Consider the following 24190-nt stretch of genomic DNA (forward strand, 5'->3'; position numbering starts at 1 on the left):
CTACTTTAACATCAATTTCTCCCTGACAGTAGGGCAGATTCATGAAATTCTTCCTGTTTTTGTATTGGGTAGCACATCCACCCAGAAAGTGGTAAATGTGCTTTGGAGCTGGAATGTGGCATTTTAAAAAATTCTCTCTCTCTCTCTCTCTCTCTCTCTCTCTCTCTCTCTCTCTCTCTCTCTCACACACACACACACACACACACACACACACACACACACCAGCACTGAGAACAACACAATGCTTTGGCTGCAACTCAAAGTTTTGGGAATCCAACAGTGCTGATTTACTCTAATTCCATTTTTTCACAGTCACAGTCTTTTCTTCCTGGTATCTCACAGGTCACATTAAGATCACAGTAAAAATAACGCACACATTGAACTCTTTCTCACACAAGGTCTTACCTGTTATAATCATTATAGCAGACAATCACTACTGTTAGGAACACAATCCTCAGCAAAGCATTCTGGGAGTCAAATTCACATACATCATCTGGCTGTGTGTTAACCCTACATAAACATGCACTTAAAAAGCACACAAATTCAAGAAACAGGAACAGAAATATTCAGACATGAAGTGTTCGTCTCATTTTGAAAACAGAAACACCGGATTCTCTGTTCCGCTTATCGATGTTACTGCCAACCCACCAAAGCAGGTCTTCCCTATAGCAGTTAATACCAGTCACATCAACTACAAGTCCCCTTAGATGCCTCTTGTGTGCCAGCTAGATCAGTAAACATGTTTTTAAAGTAAGACAAGGACTTCACAGTTCTCCTTATACTCTAGCACTTTGGAAGTAGTCAAAATTTGTATTTGGTCACACATACTACCCAAACTGCGACACTTACAGGGTGACAATTATTGAACTAAATGGGAAAAAAAAAAGATTTAAATTAGTTACAAACTATGGCATGCACACTTCTTATTCAACATGTAAACGACATTACAGATATTCAGATTTGGGTTATAACCTGTTCGATATGCCTGCCATTATTAGCAATGATGTGGCGGAGACAAATAATCAAATTCTGCATGGCTTGCTGAAGTGTCAGGATATTGATGCTGTCAATCTCCTGACAGGCAGTTTTCAGCCCAGCAATGGTTTTGGTGTTACTGCTGTACACCTCATCTTTAATAGTCACACAAAAGTCACACAGGTTCAGATCTGGAGAATATGGTGGCCAACTGAGGCTCATGCCAGTAGTCTCTGGGTACCTCAGAGGCAGTATGCGGTCCCCGAAGTACTCCTCCACGACATCACTCTCCTGCTCCGATGGGGTCAAGCATGAACCACACCTTGTCAAAATCAAGGTCACTTTGGATAATGGGGATGAAATCATCTTCCAAAACCCTCACATACCATTTGGTAGTCACTGTACCATCAAGAAACAACATTCTTCTTCTCCTTCTTATATTTATTATTATTATTATTATTATTATTATTTCTTTCCTTTCTCAGACCTTAGATCTGGTTCGAAATGAAAGTGACGCGGACCTTGATCAAGTGTGACTTCCTTTTAACTGTACGGTATATGTTACATTGCGTTTAGGAACTTTCGGGTAATTGAACATGTATCAATAATTACGGATTTCTGTAGTTTTATATATATGTTTGGATGTAGCTGTATTGCGTTGATGTACTGGTGGATATTGTGTGGTATGACTCCTGTAGTTGATAGTATAATTGGTATAATGTCAACTTTATCCTGATGCCACATGTCCTTGACTTCCTCAGCCAGTTGGATGTATTTTTCAATTTTTCTCCTGTTTTCTTTTGTATATTTGTTGTATTGGGTATGGATATTTCGATTAGTTGTGTTAATTTCTTCCTTTTATTGGTGAGTATGATGTCAGGTTTGTTATGTGGCGTTGTTTTATCTGTTATAATGGTTCTGTTCCAGTATAATTTGTATTCATCATTCTCCTGTACATTTTGTGGTGCATACTTGTATGTGGGAACGTGTTGTTTTATAAGTTTATGTTGTAAGGCAAGCTGTTTCCCATGGAGGCCCGGGAAAAGAATAGGCCTCCGGTATGTTCTGCCAGTCGTAAAAGGCGATGAAAAGAACAAACCACTAATAGGGCTAACCCCCCTTTTAGTGTGACGAGTTGGTTCAGGACAGAACTAAAGAAGCCTCGGACAAGCGCCGTCATGGTCGGGGACGACGCTTGAACCCTATGCCCGCCCACAATGGTAATGACACTGCTAGCCAACTGGAAAATGATTTAAATCCAAATAGAGGTGTTTTGCAGGATATGCTTCCTACAACCACCCTAGAAGGAAAACAAAGGCAGAGGATGAGATGGTCAGATGAAGTTAATCGACACCTCATGTTCTGTTATTACCAAGCAACAAACCTAGGAACCAACACAACTGGATACAGATCACAAGTATACACAACATTTATTATTATTATTATTATTATTATTATTATTTCTTTACTTTCTCAGACGTTAAGTCTGGTTAAGAATGGAAAGTGACGCGGACCTTGATCAAGCGTCACTTCCTATTAACTGTACGGTATGTGTTATATTGCATTTAGGAACTTTCGGGTAATTGAACATGTATCAATAATTACGGATTTCTGTAGTTGTATATATATATGTTTGGATGTAGCTGTATTGCATTGATGTACTGATGGATATTGTGTGGTATGACTCCTGTAGTTGATAGTATAATTGGTATGATGTTAACTTTATCCTGATGCCACATGTCTTTGACTTCCTCAGCCAGTTGGATGTATTTTTCAATTTTTTCTCCTGTTTTCTTTTGTATATTTGTTGTATTGGGTATGGATATTTCGATTAGTTGTGTTAATTTCTTCTTTTTATTGGTGAGTATGATGTCAGGTTTGTTATGTGGCGTTGTTTTATCTGTTATAATGGTTCTGTTCGAGTATAATTTGTATTCATCATTCTCCAGTACATTTTGGGGTGCATACTTGTATGTAGGAACTTGTTGTTTTAAAAGTTTATGTTGTAAGGCAAGCTGTTGATGTATTATTTTTGCGTCATTGTCATGTCTTCTGGGGTATTCTATATTTGCTAGTATTGTATTATTATTATTATTATTATTATTATTATTATTATTATTATTATTATTCTTTCCTTTCTCAGACGTTATGTCTGGTTAAAAATGGAAAGTGACGCGGACCTTGATCAAGCCTGACTTCCTTTTAACTGTACAGTATGTGTTACACTGCATTTAGGAACTTTTGGGTAATTGAACATGAATCAATAATTACAGATTTCTGTAGTTGTATATATACATTTGGATGTAGCTGTATTGCGTTGATGTACTGCTGGATATTGTGAGGTACGACTCCTGTAGGCGATAGTATAATTGGTATAATGTCAACTTTATCCTGATGCCACATGTCCTTGACTTACTCAGCCAGTTGGATGTATTTTTCAATTTTTTCTCCTGTTTTCTTCTGTATATCTGTTGTATTGGGTACAGGTATTTCGATTAGTTGTGTTAATTTCTTCTTTTTATTGGTGAGTATGATGTCAGGTTTGTTATGTGGTGTTGTTTTATCTGTTATAATGGTTCTGTTCCAGTATAATTTTTATTCATCATTCTCCAGTACATTTTGTGGTGCATATTTGTATGTGTGAATGTGTTGTTTTATTAGTTTATGTTGTATGGCAAGTTGTTGATGTATTATTTTTGCTACATTGTCATGTCTTCTGGTGTATTCTGTATTTGCTAGTATTGTATATCCACTTGTGATGTGATATACTGTTTCTGTTTGTTGTTTGCAACGTCTGCATTTATCTGTTGTGATATTGGGATCTTTAATAATATGCTTGCTGTAATATCTGGTGTTTATTGTTTGATCCTGTATTGCAATCATGAATCCTTCTGTCTCACTGTATATATTGCCTTTTCCTAGCCATGTGTTGGATGCGTCTTGATCGATGTGTGGCTGTGTTAGATGACATGGGTGCTTGCCATGTAGTGTTTTCTTTTTCTAATTTACTTTCTTTGTATCTGTTGATGTTATGTGCTCTAAAGGGTTTTAGAAAGGTTATGAAGTTGCAATGGTGTAACCAATGTACTTATATGAGTGATTGCTTTGTGTATTTTGCTAGTTTCTGCTCATTCTATAAAGAATTTTCTTAAATTGTCTACCTGTCTATAATGTATGTTTTTTATGTCGATAAATCTCCTTCCTCCTTCCTTTCTGCTTAATGTGAATCTTTCTGTTGCTGAATGTATGTGATGTATTCTATATTTGTGGCACTGTGATCGTGTAAGTGTATTGAGTGCTTCTAGGTCTGCGTTACTCCATTTCACTACTCCAAATGAGTAGGTCAATATTGGTATAGCATAAGTATTCATAGCTTTTGTATTTTTTCTTGCTGTCAATTCTGTTTTCAGTATTTTTGTTAGTCTTTGTCTATATTTTTCTTTTAGTTCTTCTTTAATATTTGTATTTTCTATTCCTATTTTTCGCCTATATCCCAGATATTTATAGGCATCTGTTTTTTCCAACACTTCCATGCAGTCGCTGTGGTTATCCAATAAGTAATCTTCTTGTTTAGTGTGTTTTCCCTTAATTATGCTATTTTTCTTACATTTGTCTGTTCCGAAAGCCATATTTATTGCTGCCAGTAGTTTTAGATCATCCATATATAGCAAATGTGTGATTTTTGTTGGTATGTTCCAGAAATATTATATCCATATTTTATTATTTAGCATGCTGGATAGTGGGTTCAGAGCAAGGCAGAACCAGAATGGACTTAATGAGTCTCCTTGATATATTCCACACTTAATCTGTATTGGCTGTGATGTGATGTTATTTGAATTTGTTTGGATATTAAGAATGGTTTTCCAATTTTTCATTACTATGTATAGGAACTGTATCAATTTAGGATCTACTTTGTATATTTCCAATATCTGTAGTAACCATGAATGGGGCACACTATCAAAAGCTTTTTGGTAATCAATGTATGCATAGTGTAGCGACCTATTATTATTATTATTATTATTATTATTATTATTATTATTACTGATGAACCCATCCATATCAACATGGCCTTCGTCACTAAACCAAACCATAATGTGCATATTAATTCCCATCATTCCCATTAGTCAACCATGCAGTTTGAATGTCCTAATGCAAACCGTTCAGAAGTTATCATGATTTTATTTCATACAGGGTCAAAAATTGTCACCCTTTATCTTTCGGCCAGGCTACGATTTCTCTAACTTTTTTCAAACCCTTCTTTTCCGGATGTGCCACACAAGTCTGCTCCAAAACTGAAGCAACAGTTTCCAGTTTTTGCTTTGGGCATACTTTCCCATACTGATATCTCTCCTAATACTAGAATTTAAAGAATCCAGTGACAAATCAGGCGCTATTTTATATTCACTTACATCTAAAGTAACTAACACAGATGAGGAAACGCATGCAGGAGTTGTTGAGTTTTGTGATAATTGCTTTCTACCTTTGCTGCAAACTTTTTCATCTCGCACTACATTAGGACGTTTTTCTACCATCCACTCCTAAAGATACCTTGAATTCTTCTGTGCTCTTGTATGTTTTCTTCTTTAAATGGATTGTAACAATACAATTTTAACTTTAAATACATTTCTTTATTGGCTGCTGTTCTGGAAAAACTGGACACACAACTGCTTAGTACATTGTTAGTGTAGTGATGTAAACAAAATAAATTTTTGGGTATGATGCCTTTGGTGTGCCAACTTGATATTTATCATTGAAAAAATACATAAACAAACTCTGAAGGTGGGAGGAGGCGGAGGAGAGTAACGTTTAACTTCTTGTCGACAACGAGGTCATTAGAGATGGAGCACAAACCCTGATTAGGGAAGGATGGGAAAGGAAAACAGCCATGCCCTTTCAAAGGAATCATCCCGGCATTTCCCTTAAGTGATTTAGGGAAATCACAGAAAACCTAAATATGGATGGAAGGACGCAGGTCTGAACAGTCGTCCTCCCGAATCTGAAGGTTAGATGTTATGAGATATTCAAGATCACAAGTCAACTCTTAGGAACTCTGTGTTATGTTACATATCGCTTAAAGCTCTACTCATTAGTTTTTCAACTATTTACGTCTAGCTTTTCAACTATTTAAGACTAACTGTTATACCTGGATTACAACCAGAATTTTTTATGTAGCAACAGGCATGTTTAAATTTCACACAATTCCCAAACTTTGCAAACCTGCACATCTCTGTGCAATTTTCATATGCCTCTACATATTCATAGTTTACCATCTCTTGTCTAGATCACTGACTGCAGCAAATCTGAAGAAATTGAGTGGGTTGAGTTGATTGGTGCATTGAATTGACACTGAATTACCCGTTCATAAACCACATACCTGCAAGATATACCAGACAAGGACTGGGTTCCCTACATCTAATGAAAAATGACATTTGAAGATGCTGTTAATGTTTCCACAATTATCTGCTGAACATTCGTCAGTAAAACCCAGTAGTTAAGATGTAGTGATGTCGATGTAGCACTATTTATCCAAACACAAAATATTTATCAAGTTTCAATCGTAGTTTTACCTATTTATACCAGTTGATTGATCAATAATGGAAAATGTTTGTTGCCCAAGATGAACATGGCATTAAGTTCATGGACCATACTACTTCATAGTATACAGGGTTCCCTCCTAGGAGTCATCAGGCACATTTTCTTTCACGTTTTGGTACGAAACAATACTGCTCACTGTGTCTTTCATGTCATACCCAGTGTCACTGGAAAGCAATGGTTTGTGTTATTTACAAGCAAAATGAGTTGTAACGTGAAATATTATTTTCCCATTCATTCAATAGTGTGTTCCCAAATTAGTCTAGTGCGATATTCACTTTATTGGCATGTATTAACAGGGACAGTAAAACAAAAAGAATAACCATCACACTGGCCCTTGCTGACTGCTACTTCATGTGTATGAGGTAACAGGCGAGTTGTGGCGCCCTGAAAATATTATAAGTTCGGAGTTGGTATGGTCGCACAGGCTGCTCGGCAAGCTGGGGCTCATCAGCAACAGCTTGGTGCCGAACATTAGCCGGAGCAAGAGGGGTAGCCCCAGCGCGTGGTCCAGGCCAACCGCGTGGCTGGGAATTCCATGTTGACACTGTGTCAAGGACTGTGCTGTGTGTCAAAGGAGATTTGTATGCTGGGAGTGCCAAAGGCGGTGGACTCTGTGAAACCATAATGGCAGACATTTCACAGTTCATGTAGAAATTAATAACAGCCAGAGGAATCATGATACCTTAAAAAGAAACATGTACATTACCATTATTTGCACGACAATTCTGACAGTGTAACCAGGTTTCCAATATCTTTCTTAGTTTAAAGTTTAGTATCTGACTGTAAATTAAGCAAGTAACACCCAGCAACAAATTTCCAAAATCTAAATGGTTCATCCGATTTTGTCAATTGACATGTCTTTAGAAAGCTATTAGTGTAAACCTAAATTGGTATACATTACAGACATGTAACTTGAATAGTACAAGAGTTATTGGAGGTCAAAGTGGTCGATTACTATTTATCGCTTCAGGCCGTCAGTACTCTACAGTTACACGAAAAAACGGTAACAGTATGCTTATAAATATATATTTATTCGTCTATGCCTTTGTTTATATCCAATATATACTATATATACTATTCATCACCCCCCCCCCCCCCCCATGAACCATGGGCCTTGCCGTTGGTGGGGAGGCTTGCGTGCCTCAGTGATACAGATAGCCGTACCGTAAGTGCAACCACACTGGAGCGGTATCTGCTGCGAGGCCAGACAAATGTGTGGTTCCTCAGGGTGTATACGGGTACAAGGAAAAAAAAATCCCCGATTATTCCCGAATTTCCCGTTTAAAAAATACGCTTTTTCCCGGGCGAAAATACACTTTTTCTGTGCTAAGTGACAGTAGGTTTTCTGCAGAGTTTCCCTCGGAACTGTAAAACTTATCAATTCTTTGAATGGTTAAGGTTTTATACAATCGCGTAGAACTTCTCGGAAAAAAAGAAAAGACGGGCAGAGAAGCTTTGGAGAGAATTTTTTTAAAAAAAAAAGAGACCTTTGATTTGCAGCAACATATACGTTCCATATTTTTGTATTACGAAAGTATAAATTCGAATTGCACCAAACACAGCGCGTTAGTTTGCGGAGCGTTGAAACTGAGGTTGCGATGTCCTTTTGTAAGCGAGTCATATCTCAAGCCACGAGATCTAGTCAGCTGATGGCAGCAGCTATTCAGAGCATAGGACACGTGTTATAGTCAGCCAACAGCAAGATTACTTGTTACATAGCGCGAACACGCAAGAGGAAAAGTTAACGGTTTACATTAATGTACACAGTACCGTACATCTACAAGAAAAGCTAAGCTTTCACATATAATATTAGTCTCCAAGATTAACACACTACAACAGAAGCTAAGCTTTCACATGTAATATTGATCTTTTTTGCGTGTGTTATACTTTAAGATACATCACACAAATGTGCCAGTAAATTTAAAATTATGACATAAATGTCTCGGCTCGAAATTCTTGTAAGTGGCTGGTCCTCAAACTGTTCAGTTTCGAACGCTCTGTGATTTAGATATCCATCCCACTTTCTCACACGTAACATAATTCATCTTGTGTAAGAAGAAATTTACTTTGAAAGTAATGCTTTTCTAACCACCGTTCGCAATACTATCCGAAGACTGTTAGAAATAGATTTGATTTACCAGTTTCCAGAGAGTGCCAGAAAACAGGCATTATTGTGCGTGTGCAACTGCAGTGGTGTAGGAACCCCATATGTTCGTTTGTATAAAGCACTAAAAGAGCTTACATTACACCATAAAAGAAACAGGTACTCCAAAGAGCATCGGAATTCCGTAAACCATACTAAAATGCATAATTCGGCTTGAAGTGCGAATTGGCTTTTTTCCAGATTCACAATGAAGTAGGTCCCATCTGATATTAAACTTTTCAGTGTGATTTTTGGGATGTAAATTTTCTTGGAGTACCAGTACTCTATGATCTCATTTTTGGTTCTTTATTATGGCATAATGCCATATATGGCAGAAGATGATAACGTGCACTTGAAATTCAGCGAAAAGTTGGAACTAGCCAATACTGTAGAATGAAACACTTCGTTTCAAATAAAATGATTGCCTCAGCAGAAAGATTAATAAAGCTAAATTTCTTTAGCAAACTTGCAAAAATAATTTCACTGTTCTGCAAGGCGATTAATGCTTGACTGCTACTAACTTGGAAATAAAATCAGAAAACTGAAATTAATAATATATTTTTGCCCTCCGTAATTATGTGAATGTATTTTAATTCATCTGATAGCTCCCGGTCACAGAAATCCTTTTTTTTTTTTTTTTTGAGCTGTACACGAAGAGAAGCAGCTAAATCACTTAACGTAAACACGTGTCACGTGGAGGTTAACCCCCTCCCCACTACAACTCTGTGCAAGCGTGAATCTGGCAGCTAGGGCGCGTGACAAAAATTTTTCTCATTTGCATCTGGCTGCTTGCTGCTGCTACCGATACAACTAACAGCCAAACTTCAAGTAGCAGGAGAAGGTACTGCTTATACGCGAGTCAAATGCGCATGCGCAACAGACCGCTGGCAATTGGTCAAACGAACCTAATGTGAACTTTTATTTAGTAAGTCTATGATGTGAACAGTTGTGACGTCATGCTCATAGCAAACAGTTTATTGTTACGAAGAATTACAGTCTGCGCCCTACGGCCTTTGACATATTTTTGCTATTTGCAAACATTTGTGCGTGCATGGTTTTTTGTTGTTGTAAACTGCACATTTCCTTTGTCACTAAAGTTTTATTTTTTCCCCCTCTCGTTTATATTTTATTGCTGCAGTATCATTCTCCAGCAGCAGGGTACAATAACATTCTTTGCTAGAGAATCAATTCTACAACCCAAAATTTTAAAAAAAAATTAACTGAAAGCTAAAACAATGAAAAATTCCCGCAATTTCGAAAAATTCCCGGGTTTTTCCCGGTTTCCTCCTGGATGAAAAAATTCCCGGGTCGTATACACCCTGTTCCTGAAGAGAGGCAGCAGCCTTTTCAGTAGTTTATTGACTGATCTGGCCTTTTAACACTAACAAAAACGGCCTTGCTGTGCTGGTACTGCAAACAGCTGAAAGCAAGGGTAAACTACAGCCGTAGTTTTTCCCAAGTGCACGCAGCTTTACTGTATGGTTAAATGACGATGGTGTCCTCTTGGGTAAAATATTCCGGAGGTAAAATAGTGCGCAATTTGGATCTCTGGACGGGGACTACTCAGGAGGACACTTATTAGGAGAAAGAAAACTGGCATTCTATGGATTGGAGCACGGAATGTCAGAGCCCTTAATTGGGCAGGTAGGTTAGAAAGTTTAAAAAGGGAAATGGATAAGTTGAAGTTAGAATTAGTGGGAATTAGTGAAGTTCGGTGGCAGGAGGAACAAGACTTCTGGTCAGGTGAATACAGGGTTATAAACACAAAATCAAATAGGGGTAATGCAGGAGTAGCTTTAATAATGAATAGGAAAATAGGAGTGCAGGTACGCTACTACTAACAGCGTAGTGAACGCATTATCATGGCCAAGATAGATACGAAACAACTCCTACCATAGTAGTACAAGTTTATATGCCAACTAGCTCCGCAGTTAATGAAGAAATTGATGAAATATATGATGAGGTAAAAGAAATTATTCAGACAGTGAAGGGAGACGAAAATTTAATAGTCATGGGTGACTGGAATTCGAGTGCAGGAAAAGGGAGAGAAGGAAACGTAGTAGGTGAATATGGATTGGGGGTAGGAAATGAAAGAGGAAGCCGTCTGTTAGAATTATGCACAGAGCGTAACTTAATCATAGCTAACACTTGGTCCAAGAATCATAAAAGAAGGTTGAATACATGGAAGTAATCTGGAGATACTGGAAGGTCTCAGATAAGAGTATATAATGGTAAGACAGAGATTCAGGAACCAGGTTTTAAATTGTAAGACATTTGCAGGGGCAGATGTGGACTCTGACCACAATCTATTGGTTATGAACTGTAGATTAAAACTGAAGAAACTGCGAATTTGAGGAGATGGGACCTGGATAAACTGAAAGACCCACAGGTTGTAGAGAACTTCAAAGAGAGAGCACTGGGGGAACGATTGACAAGACTGGGGGAAAGAAATACAGTAGAAGAGGAATGGGTAGCTTTGAGAGATGAAAGAGTGAAGGTAGCAGAGGATCAAGAAGGTAAAAAGATGAGGGCTAGTAGAAATCCTTGGGTAACAGAAGAGAAACTGAATTTAATTGATGAAAGGAGAAAATATAAAAATGCACTAAATGAAGCAGGCAAAAAGGAATACAAACGTCTCGAAAATGAGATCGGCAGGAAGTGCTAAATGGCTAAGCAGGGATGGCTAGAGGACAAATGTAAGGATGTAGAGGCTTATCTCAGTAGGGGTAAGATAGATACTGCCTACAGGAAAATTAAAGAGACCTTTGGAGAAGGGAGTATCACTTGCATGAATATCAAGAGCTCAGATGGAAACCAAGTTCAAAGCAAAGAAGGGAAAGCAGAAAGGTGGAAGGAGTATGTAGAGGGTCTATACAAGGGCAATGTTCTCGAGGACAATATTATGGAAATGGAAGATGATGTAGATGAAATAGGAGATACAATACCGCGTGAAGAGTTTGACAGAGTGCTGAAAGACGCAAGTCGAAACAAGGTGCCAGGAGTAGACAACATTCCATTCGGATTACTGACAGCCTTGGGAGAGCCAGGCCTAACGAAATTCTACCATCTAGTGAGCAAGATGTACGAGACCGACGAAATACCCTCGACTTCAAGAACAATATAATAATTCCAGATATGAAAATTACCGAACTAATAGTTTAATAAGCCACGGCTGCAAAATACTAAAACGAATTCTTTACAGACGAATGGAAAAAATGCTAGAAGCCGACCTCAGGGAAGATCAGTTTGGATTCCGTAGAAATGTTGGAACACCTGAGGTAATACTGACCCTACGACTTACCTTAGAAAATAGATTAATGAAAGGCAAACCTACGTTTCTAGCATTTGTAGACTTAGAGAAAGCTTTTGACAATGTTGACTGGAATACTCTCTTTCAAATTCTGAAGGTGGGAGGGGTCAAATACAGGGAGCGAAAGGCTATTTACAATTTGTACACAAACCAGATGGCAGTTATAGGAGTCGAGGGGCATGAAAGGGAAGCAGTGGTTGGGAAGGGAGTGAGACAGGGTTGTAGCCTCTCCCCGATGTTATTCAATCTGTATATTGAGCAAGCAGTGAAGGAAACAAAAGAAAAATTCGGAGTAAGAATTAAAATCCATGGAGAAGAAATAAATACTTTGAGGTTCGCCAATGACATTGTAATTCTGTCGGAGACAGCAAAGGACTTGGAAGAGCAGTTTAACAGAATGGTCGGTGTCTTGAAAGGAGGGTATAAGATGAACATCAACAAAAGCAAAATGAGGATAATGGAATGTAGTCGAATTAAGTAGGGTGATGCTGAGGGAATTAGATTAGGAAATGAGACAAAGTAGTAAAGGAGTTTTGCTATTTGGGGAGCGAAATAACTGATGATGGTTGAAGTAGAGAGGATACAAAATGTACAAGCAATGGCAAGGAAAGCGTTTCTGAAGAGGAGAAATTTGTTAAAATCGAGTATAGATTTAAGTGTCAGGAAGTCTTTTCTGAAAGTATTTGTATGGAGTGTAGCCATGTATGGAAGTCAAACGGGGACAATAAATATTTTACACAAAAAGAGAATAGAAGCTTTCGAAATGTGGTGCTACAGAAGAATGCTGAAGATTAGATGGGTAGATCACATAACTAATGAGGAGGTATTGAACAGAATTGGGGAGAAGAGGAGTCTGTGGCACAATTTGACGAGAAGAAGGGACCGGTTGGTAGGACATGTTCTCAGGCATCAAGGGATCACAAATTTAGTATTGGAGGGCAGTGTGGAGGGTAAAAATCGTAGAGGGAGACCAAGAGATGAATACACTAAGCAGATTCAGAAGGATGTAGGTTGCAGCAGGTACTGGGAGATGATGAAACTTGCACAGGATAGGGTAGCATGGAGAGCTGCATCAAACCAGTCTCTGGACTGAAGACCATAACAACAACAACAACAACAATATTCATGAAGAAATTGTTAAAATATGTACTGTGTTTTAGAAAGTACAGACATTAGGCTACTGGCCTACTTTTGCTTCTGTTCCTTTGATACGTGTTTATTTAATAATGTGTGTTAGAGCATTTTTATGGTCCAGCTGTAGGAATATTTATTTAATTTCAAGTTATTTAAATGGAAATCCAGTATTTGGTATGTGTTTCAATATGTCTGTGAGTGTGTGTTGGCTTGGAGACATGGCAGGAGCACTCTATCCAATCACAGCACTTGTTACTACAGTAGGTGACTACTGAAGTCAATGGAGGGACTGTAGGGGTGGGGGAGGAGCATCGGGTCGCACAAGATTTTGGGGGGGGGGGGGGGGGTGTCTAGATGGGAAGGCGCATCGGATGGTCGCAGGAAATACTTGGAGAGTGTTGGGCAGTTTGTGCGTGGTCGTGGGAGATTGATATATTTCGTAGTGCCGACTTGTGCACTTGTGAGATTTCCGTGGCTTCTGCAAAGATGATGTAGTATGCGTTTAGAAGTGAATATCTTGCGAGCTATGTTGTTGCTCATAACTAATTACGTGAAGTAGGAATCTATTGTTTCTTTGTTATTCAACTTATGTTTTATTTAATTGCTGGATCATCGACACCAAGAAGTGTTTTGCAATAATAAAAGGCATTCTTAAAAGGTACTTCTGCTATTGTACTCATCATTTAAAGTCGTCAAAAATAGTACCTGCAGATTTTATTTAATTTGCAATCTTTCATTTATAAACTTCTATGTTACATTCAAAATTCGCAATTGCTGAGTGCTGGGAACCTTCAACCATTGAATTCATGTGTATATTTATATTGTATACTGTAGGCTAAGCAGTATTTGGCTTGTAATGCGCAACTACGTATTCCAGCCCCTGGACAATGAAACCAGCCAAACCTTTTAATATTTCAACTCTGAGGGTATGTAGTCGAGGGCAACCACTTTTTAAGCCCGCATGTGGCAGCATTGAAGAGCCAATGCTGGAGTAAAGATTATTCTGTGTGTTTTACTGTCCCCGGTAATGCATACTGTTCAAAAAGTATCACACTAGACTAATTTGAGACCACTGTACAAACTGATCATGTAAACTCCCATTTAAAAATAATTTTTCTTGTAAATGGAAAAAAACAATGCTTTCCATCGACATTGAGCATCTCATGAAAGACATGATGAGCTACACATTACAAAAATTAATTGCAAATTCCTGCTGAAACACCAGAGAACATGCAGCTGATCACTTAAGAGGGACACCCAGAATACGTGTTCTGAATGATTCATTAATAAAAATTAAAAACCGTGTACCTTTTAAATGTTTTTGTTCTCACTGTTATACAGAACGTCAAGAGTGCAATAAAAATGTGGAGACAGAAATAAACACAGCACTTTTACAACTCTCCCTACTTTCTGACTTTCATATCTTAATGTACTGTTCCTCCTCAACAACTATGTCAGTGCCCTCTGACATGAGAAGCAGCTTATCTAGACCAATTTGAAGTGACAGTTAACAGTACACTACTGCAACTTTGGATGTGTGATATGATATTCAGTTATGAAGACAGCATGATGGTCACATACTTATAGAGTTTGGACTAACATTTATTCCGTACTAATTACCTAAAGGTGAGGTAACATGTTTCTTCTATCCCTACATCATATACTCTTCACATCGCAGAATACAACAAAGACACAATTTCAACAAAGGAAAAACCCAGAGCTATTCTCTTAAAACCACTGGCACTGAAATTGGAGATATGTTACACTTTGCAGTTCTGAGAAATATTTAATACTTTGGCAACCAAACCTGAGTATTACTCACGTTACGACACTGTTTCAAAGGAATGTGCCCAATTATATCTCAGGCCGCAATTTTCACAACATGCTGGGCACCTATCACTCAAAAACTAGACAAAATTTTATACAAGACCAATGCCCAGATGTCTCACTACCCGTCCCTTGAAAGGTACTGCCTTCTGCTGTCAATTACTAGAATTACTTTGAAAGATGCAGTAGCAAACACAACAGCTGCAGTTTTGAGACTGACCGAACCATTGCATGCTTGCATCGTTTCATGAAGCGATTACTTGTTAGTTTTCCAGTTTGCTGTAATTATGCTATAAATGTGTCGCATTTGTTGAGTGGGCAAGAAATTTTAGAAGCACTAGAGGCAGAATTCAATGATCCTAGACTGAACACAAAAATGTCAGCGTGTAAACAGTCTGAAGATTATTCCTATTAAGTTAAGCTGCAGTCTGCTACAGTTTTCTGTTCCAAGTATTGCTGCAACAGATTCTGCTGCTGCAATTACAATTCAGTTCTGTTCTATTTATCAAATTCTCTTCTTTTTTACAAATGAATCTCCTGATGGAGCAGCATCCAACACAGGTTTCTATAATTTGTTCAGAGATGAGACAATTTATTGGCAAAACAATCACAACTGATACAAGTTGATATTGCTTTTGTTGTAACATCTCTCTCTGCATGCCAGAATGTTCCAAACCTTTCCAAAGAAAAGCCAGCTACAGGTGAAACTGGCCGGCCGGTGTGGCCGTGCGGTTAAAGGCGCTTCAGTCTGGAACCGCGTAACCGCTACGGTCGCAGGTTCAAATCCTGCCTCGGGCATGGATGTGTGTGATGTCCTTAGGTTAGTTAGGTTTAATTAGTTCTAAGTTCTAGGCGACTGATGACCTCAGAAGTTAAGTCGCATAGTGCTCAGAGCCATTTTACAGGTGAAACTGTGCCAGTAACATTTTAAAAAAACTGACAAAAATGGCAATTTTCTGGACCTGAAGTGTTAACCAAATGTACACTATATATATAATGATTATGAAACATCTATGTCTGCTCATCTTCACATGTGTAATAGTGTAAGTCATTATGAATACATCAGTAGGAGAAGTTATTTAAAATCTCTTAATTTCTGCTTCGCAGTACACAGTTTTTTTTTTTTTTACACTAAGTCCAAATATGCAGTTTTTTTATAGTCATATAAATTACAAGGTCTCATGACAAAAAGATGAGAAAGAAATCCAATACTGTTTAGAACTTTACTTGTTACCAGCTTTACTGGTGTATCTGACAAACAGCAGAACAAACGATAATTCTGAAAAAGACTGTAAAAATAGAAAATCATTTTTACCTAATTTTATTTTCAGTATCTTAAATTATGAGGAAGGCATTAAATACTTTGAAATGGAAAAGTGACTAATTTTTAAAAATAAATGCTGTAAGTTGAAACATGAATATGTACCCATTCTTCCAGATGGATCTGAACGTTTTTCATCACCACCTGCAACACTGTCAGAGGATTTAAACCACTTCCTGTCAAATTCATTCTATTAGGGCTTCAATTGTTCAGATGATCCTGCTAACTTAACTCTTCTGAGAACACTGTAAGACTGACATTCAGTTCTGGTTAATAGGTCCCCATGCAACATCCTCGTTTTCAGATCTCAAGTCTTTGTAATGAACAGTTAACAACATTCTGCTCACTCCTACTGTGTGGGAGGATATTTCCTCCTGCTGATCAAAGACTCCCCATGAAGTGTGCAGATTGCTATGCAATTGTACTGAACTGGTCAGGTGTACAACTAAGCCAAAGATGTTTGGTAGCCACATACACACTATACTGCAAACCAACTTATTTCGATTCATTCCACACCATAAATACTCCTAGGAAACGTCAGTTATGATTAAGCACTGATTCATCATGCAATTATTTGCTGACATGGAAAAGTAAATATGTGAAAAAAGACTTCTGCTTTAAAAAGAAAGGGAGACGGGAGGACGAAGGTCTGGGTTTAATGCTGCCATAATTTTTAGATCATTGGAGACTAAGCACTAAGTCAGATTGGAGAAGAAAGCACACCATGTTCGTTTTAAAAGATATCACCTCAGCAATTGCTTTAAATGATTTAGGATAACCATGAAAGACCAGAATCTGGCTGGATGGTTTCACAAGGATTTCAACTGCTGTCATCCTGAACAGGAGTCCAGTGCCTTGCCACCTCCCTCACAGAAAACAGGGTGGGGTGGGAGTTTGAAAACTATCAATCTGTCTGGCTTAAATATTATTCCTTTCCTGAAATGCTAATTTTACTGTCAATGATCTTTTGTCCAATCGCTTTCTAACATGTAATGTCAAAATCTCACATCATTCAAACAAAATGGATGATTTATGAATGGTTCATATCATCTGTTTCTTTTCTTTTTGCCTCTTCCTCAAACTTCTAATCTTTTAACTGAATCTTATGTACACTGTATTCTCATCATCACGATTCAAAGCAGCTGGTATTTTCAAAGTTGATACTATCATACTAAATAATTCTGTAAAGAAGCACAACTTAAGAGCTTTTGTTGCCAGATATTTATTCTCTACGACATATGTACTGCTTCTTTGTCTCACCTTTATTGTTTTTTTTCCATATTTGATACCACCTTAAACAGACAACTAACTGCCACAAAACCACATTAAAAGAGGCACATGACAATCTGTGACTACATAATACTGCTTTCTTCATCAGTATTGTGTTCATTAAAAAAACAGAAGAACATTGTCGTAATGGAAGCTACACATAACACTCACCGCAAGAGTTGGATACTGGAACTGCTGCGACATGTAGATGGGCTGAGCCGTGCATGGGTAAAAAATAGGATACGTGGCTGGGGGCGAGTGTGCTGCTGCCGCCGCTGCAGCAGCAGCTGCTGCTGCCTGGGGCACATATGCTGCGGCGGCTGTTGCTGGAACACAGACTGCTTTACTTCACTAATGTGTTCTAACACTATGCTATGATTACTTTTTTCTTTAAGTCACAACAAAAGCACTTCTGAGAAACCAACTAGTCATTACATAATATGATCAAAAATAAACCACAGGCCCTGTATATCAGAAATATATTACATTAAAAGTTATGGTGTTAAAATATTTGTATGGTACTGTTAAGTACTGGGTGGGATAAAATAATGGAGGTAGCAAAAGGTAACCACTTCCTGCACATTAGAGCTACTGAGTGATTGACAGGCACGTAAACAAAACTAAAATTACTGCTGGTTTCCAAACTATTTTCTTCTTCTAGAATATCTGACTGTAAAATACACATACAAAATAGTTAACAGGCAAGTAAACTAGATTGAAAACGTTAGTGACGTTGCAGGTAATATTCTCCTTCAGAGTAAACCGACTAACAACAACACACATGCTCAAAGCAATTTTGTCCAAATTGAGATCATCATAGCTAGTAGCTAAAATGGGGTGAGGGTTTGTGTCAGGTGGAATGGGTGAGAGGAACGAGGTGGTTTTGGGAGTGGGCAGTGAATGGAGGCTGACACCAAGTGAGCTTTTCAGCCCATTCTTTCACTTCAGGATTTGCCACACCGTTCTTCCCCAACCTGTGCCCAGACTGCACACCACTGCTAGATCCATATCCTGTTCCCTTGCTGCCTACGCATACCTTTTCTCAACCTTCCTTCCCACCATCCTTGCCTTCCTCACCAACCTCCTTATGTGTCTCACCCACTCAAATTGTCAATTTGACAGAACCCCAGTAATCTGCAGTGTGGAACAACATAGTTGGCCAGCACAACACAGCTGAGAATGGGTATATATTTTTGTTAGCCAACTATGAAGGACGATACTTTCTAAAGGTCAGCAATGGTTGCAGTGTTGTTTATGTGCTGATTGACCCCTAGATACCTGAACTATATGGCGAGTGGTTGAGTTCATTGTTATTTGAAGTTGAAGTATCTTAATCAAGGTAATTGCTGCACAACCATTACAAAATCTAAATCATTTTCTTTGTTGGAAAATAGGAATGCTAATATTTCCCGAAAGTGACTCACAACTAATATCAGTATTAGTTCAAGGTAAAAACTAGTGTATACAGTAATCCACAAATACAACTTTGGTAAAAATCATTAATATATTGAAAAAAATGGCTCTGAGCACTATGGGACTCAACTGCTGAGGTCATTAGTCCCCTACAACTTAGAACTAGTTAAACCTAACTAACCTAAGGACATCACAAACATCCATGCCCGAGGCAGGATTCGAACCTGCGACCGTAGCGGTCTTGCGGTTCCAGACTGCAGCGCCTTTAACCGCACGGCCACTTCGGCCGGCCAATATATTGAAGTGAATTTTATTATTTACTAGCTATATCCGCCGAACTTTGTTCCGCCTCTGAAAATCTTTATAGTACGATTAAATTCTTTTAGAGGAACAAAGGAGAGCATAAGAACTTCTTTGTTCCACTAAATGAATTTGATCGTACGATATATTTCCGTACGATAAAAATCGATGCGTGTGCGCTAGGCCTAAATGTCAGTTTAGCGAATGACGCGTGCTACCTAGTTAAACTTCTCTGTCTAGTTATGTCGATTCAAACAGGGATATTTGAGTCGTTGCTTTTGGTATGTTTTCTTCAATTACCTATCTATCGAATAGTGAAAGACTATCACCGGTAGACACCTGGCGGGGATAACTGATCACGTGATCAGTTATCGAAAGGAGTTGAACATTATTAAATTACTAAAATCGCTATTAAAAAATAGGGGTTGGTGGCAGAAGGGTCAAAACTTAGAGTTGCGTGTACCTTGTAATACCACATCATAAAAAAATAAAAATTTCTGTCCAAAAAATTAGAATTTTTTTTTTGGAGTGGACCACCCTTATCACTTAGGGGTACGAAAAATATATTACAACCAATTCTCAGACGTATCGAATATACATGTAAAATTTCATCAGAATCGATCGAGCCATTTCGGATGAGTATGGCAACTAACACTGTTACACAAGAATTTTATATATAAGGATATACAATTACAAAAAATATCTAATATGAATTTAACTACTAAAAAACATTCAGAAGAAAACCAAAACAAATGAACTATGTATTCCTCAAGTATATGTGAGCACTAACACTAAGCGTCAAGCACATCATAATATTAAGAAAGGTTGCACAATGTTACCAGCAGCTAACACTGATCTTGCTGTATAATTTTACGAACAAAGTACGGTCTACATCACATACTGTCCAGCATCTTGGGAAAATGGTTTGAGTACCCAATTTGGTATGTCAAGGATACATATATCATGAATTGTAGTTTATCTCTCTTGTTTGAGTTGTGCCCAAAAAGCATTTAGGTATGAACGCAACGACAGGGCCAAAATTTCAGACATTTCTTTCAGATACGGAAAGAGACTTAGTTCATACTGACTCAAGTTATGAGTGTGAATGTTCAGTTTAACAATGAATTAAAATTTTATACATTTATCCTGAATGAAATTCATTGCGTGTCTGCAGCTTTAAGGTGACCTCATTTACTTTTTCAAATATACAATGTGCGTTCCATAAGTAATGCGACCAAATTCATAAAAAATCATTTATTGAATTTATTCGTACAAATAATCAAAAATTTTCAAAATAGCACCCTCTTACGTCGATACACTTTTGGAGGCGGTGTTTCCATGCCTGGAAGGTATCCTGGAATGCCTTTTTCCAGAATGTCCTTTAGAGTTGATGTAACATGTGCCTGGATGCTTTCAATCATGTCCCAATGTTTTCTTTTCATGACTCCATTTAACCGAGGAAACAAAAAAAAAAGTCAGGAGGAGCCAGGTCAGGACTTTAGGGAGGCTGGGGAACCAATGGGGTCCTTGTCCTGGCAAGGAAGTCATTGACAATGAAGGCGCTGTGACTTGGCACGTTGTCATGGTGAACTTACCACGTGTCCTTGATGTCGCTTTGGCAGCGCGAGACCCTCCTTTTCAGTCTTTTGAGCACTTCCAAGTAGAAAGCTGAGTTCACTGTAGTCCCGGTAGGTACGAATTCGCGGTGGACAATGCCTCTGACGTCAAAGAAGACAATGAGCATGGTTTTGATCCTGGACTTACTCATGCGTGCCTTCTTGGGACGGGGCAACGATGGGGTGTGCCACTCTGAACTCTGCCTTTTTGTCTCAGGGTCGTACTCAAAAAGCCACGACTCATCACTAGTGGTAACAGAGTTTAAAAAATGAGGATCATTTTCACACATTTCCAACATTTCTTGGCACCGAAGCACTCGCATGTGCTTGTCTCCGTTGGTCAACACTTTTGGGACGAGTTTGGCACACACCTTCCTCATGTTCAAATCTTCAGTCACAATGCGGAAAACGGTTGTTTTTGACATGTTTAGAGTTTGTGCTGTCAATTGAAGGCTCAGCCGTCTGTTAGAGTTCAAACAATCGCACACACGCGTTACATTTTCGTCGAATCGTGCAGTTGATGGCCGTCCACTGCGAGGTTCGTCTGATCTCCTCTCGGCCCTCCATGAACGAATTGTGCCATCGGAAAACTTGTGATTTGGACAAGCAATCAGTCCCAAAGGCATGCTGAAGTAATGGAAACTTTTTGGTGGCGGACTTCCCAGGTTTAATGCAAAATTTGATAGTGTACCATTGCTATACAGAATGATCCATTGTACCATGTTACATAAACTCAAAATGGGGTTGACAAAAATGCATGTCCTGACTCTCCAGCAGCTCGCAGCCGAATGAGACGTAAAGCATTTTGAAGCTAACACCCCCGTCCACTTATCCCAGCCAGTTACAACACGCTGTGGTGTACCGTTGCGTCAGAAAAAAATTGGTCGCATTACTTATGGAACACACTCTGTATCTGCAAGACGGGCAACTTCAAGACAACATGCTCCAATTCAGTTACAAAAGCTTTAGCATATCGGCCATATAAACTACTGACTTATCAAAAAGTTCACAAATCCTTTCCTTCTGATAGCCATCTCACCTCAATGTGTACGAAAAAACATACAAATTCATTGCAATTTACTAGACAGAGCTTGCAGTAAAATGACCTTTCAAAGAATGTGTTTTATCGTATCACCATAATCACACAGAGCAAATATTCATGTAACCCAAATTTTATAGCAACAAGGTGCTGCTTATGGATACTGTAGTTGGTACCACAAGGTACAGTACTGTGGATTTTATACAGGCTTTAAATCTGCAATACTGACCAAATCAATCATGTATGTAGTTTAATCTGTTGCTCATGTAAGTAAATTTGCTTACAGATTATACATTTTCTATATTTTAAAGATCTCTCATTTCCCTTCATAAATAAGTCTCTTCTGTGTCAGCGGTGAAATCTCTGGCAAACAGATTCATTGCCTAACCTCTCCATTTGGGGGGGGGAGGGGGACGGGGAGGGAGAGAGGGGGCGAGAGGGGGGGGGAGGGAGAGAGAGGGGGGGAGGTTTTAATGCTATTCATCATGATTCCTCTCCTGTACAGGCATCTATCTCCGGACAGCAATTGTGCCTAATAATTAATTATTTGTTGCAAATATTCCACTGTGTCTTTTCCTACACTTTTAATCCTCTCCTAAGTACTGTGAAGTTACTCCTTGAGTCAAGGACATATCCTACACACCATGAGCTGCAATTGAAATGTTTTATCCAAACCATCATTCAGGTGTATAACCTACGGCCAGTGGCATCTGATACAGAGAAACAAACAACTGCACATATGTTTCTCCGACAGAGCAACTGTATATATAATAGCAAAAAAAAGTCTACTAACATTATGTATATCTCTGTCAATGACATGTATTTTAGTTATAAATTCTTTTGATGACCATCATGATGTGTGTGTTCTTTAACAAATATAAAAGCTGCGCAACACTAAGCACTCAAAATTTTTACTCCTTTATGTCTTAACGTATGTCTTATCTTCCTTTTCTGGTTTTCACACAGTCCACAGTTCACTTTTGTACAATGCTGTGCCCCAAACAAACATTCTTAGAATGTGTTTCCTCAAATTAAGGCTGATGACTGATACTAGACAGCAATGGAAGCAATAAAATGCTACACTGCTTTGGTAGAAAGTAAAAGGTCAGATAGTGCAAGCAGGAAAGTGATAGAAAGAGAAACAGAGTAAAGTCCAAGTTGCAGAACGGATCAGAGATTTTTTAAGAACACCACAATGCTTTACTGTCTGGCAAGGGGATAATGAAAGAGAAACAGGACAAAGGAGTTATCAGAACTTGAAATGGAATAACCACCTATTACCTGTGAAGAGACAGAAAATGACTTTCAGTAACTGAGAGGAGGCAAACCAGCCAGACTAGATGAACTGACTGTAGACAGGAACAAGCCAGCAGGCATCCAAAGAATACAATGAATACATCGAATGCTGGGAGTCAATTGGAAGGAAAAAGTACCAGATGACAAAGAAGGGGATTATAATACCAAAGTTCACGAAAGGAAAAAAGAGGAACTGTTCTAACTATAGAGGAATCTTAAGACATTAAGATCATCATAAAAAAAATCAGTTTGAAGAGGAACAATATGGATTCAGTAGAACAACAGGCCTCATATTTGCACTGAGGTAATGGGAAAGCAAGTGAAGTTCTCATAAGTGTATTCCTGGATATGGAAAATGCATATGACAGTGTGCCAAAGTGGAAGTATCTGGGAGTGCTCAGAAAAACTAATGAGAAACGTGCAAATGCTATGTGAAGGCTGCAGAAGTTGTGTACAAGTGGGTAACGGCAGATTATATTGGTTCAGGACAGAGGAACCCAGCAGTGTACTACAGCTTCCCCAATAATTTTTTAATTGCACTTATGGACATGATTATAAAAGAAATCAAGGTGACAGGAAATGGTGATCTCAATGCTTTAGCCTTTGCTAATGATGTAGCCATCCGGAGAGACACACAGACCTACAGGTACAGGGAACATTAGATGAATGGAATATGAAGTTTTAAAAGTACCCACTGACAGTAAGCAAATGTAAAACTGTAGCAACGATTACGATCAGGACATGTGTAACTGAACAGAATGATTAGTGTCCTGAAAGGAGGATATAAGATGAACATCAACTAAAGCCAAAAACGCTAACGGAATGTCGTCAAATTAAATCGGGTGATGCTGAGGGAATTAGGTTAGAAAACGAGACGAGTTTTGCTATTTTGGCAGCAATGTAACATGATGGTTGGAGTAGAGAAGATATAAAATGTAGACTGGTGATGTTA

The 24190-nt window shown here is 38.4% G+C and overlaps 1 protein-coding gene across 4 annotated transcripts in view; it reads right to left on the reverse strand.

The window, feature by feature from the left end:
- The window catches only part of LOC126253638 (atrophin-1), a 154266-nt gene that overhangs the window by 55962 nt on the left and 74114 nt on the right, over positions 1-24190 (reverse strand). For 3 of the 4 annotated variants that reach the window (XM_049955125.1, XM_049955127.1, XM_049955128.1), the window contains one exon: positions 17746-17912. In XM_049955125.1, the coding sequence (XP_049811082.1) occupies positions 17746-17912 (167 nt within the window). The remainder of the gene's footprint in view (positions 1-17745; positions 17913-24190) is intronic. The other variant, XM_049955126.1, reaches the window with a different exon arrangement.

This window comes from Schistocerca nitens, chromosome 4 (assembly GCF_023898315.1).
Source record: "Schistocerca nitens isolate TAMUIC-IGC-003100 chromosome 4, iqSchNite1.1, whole genome shotgun sequence".
NCBI classification, from domain to species: Eukaryota; Metazoa; Arthropoda; class Insecta; order Orthoptera; family Acrididae; genus Schistocerca; species Schistocerca nitens.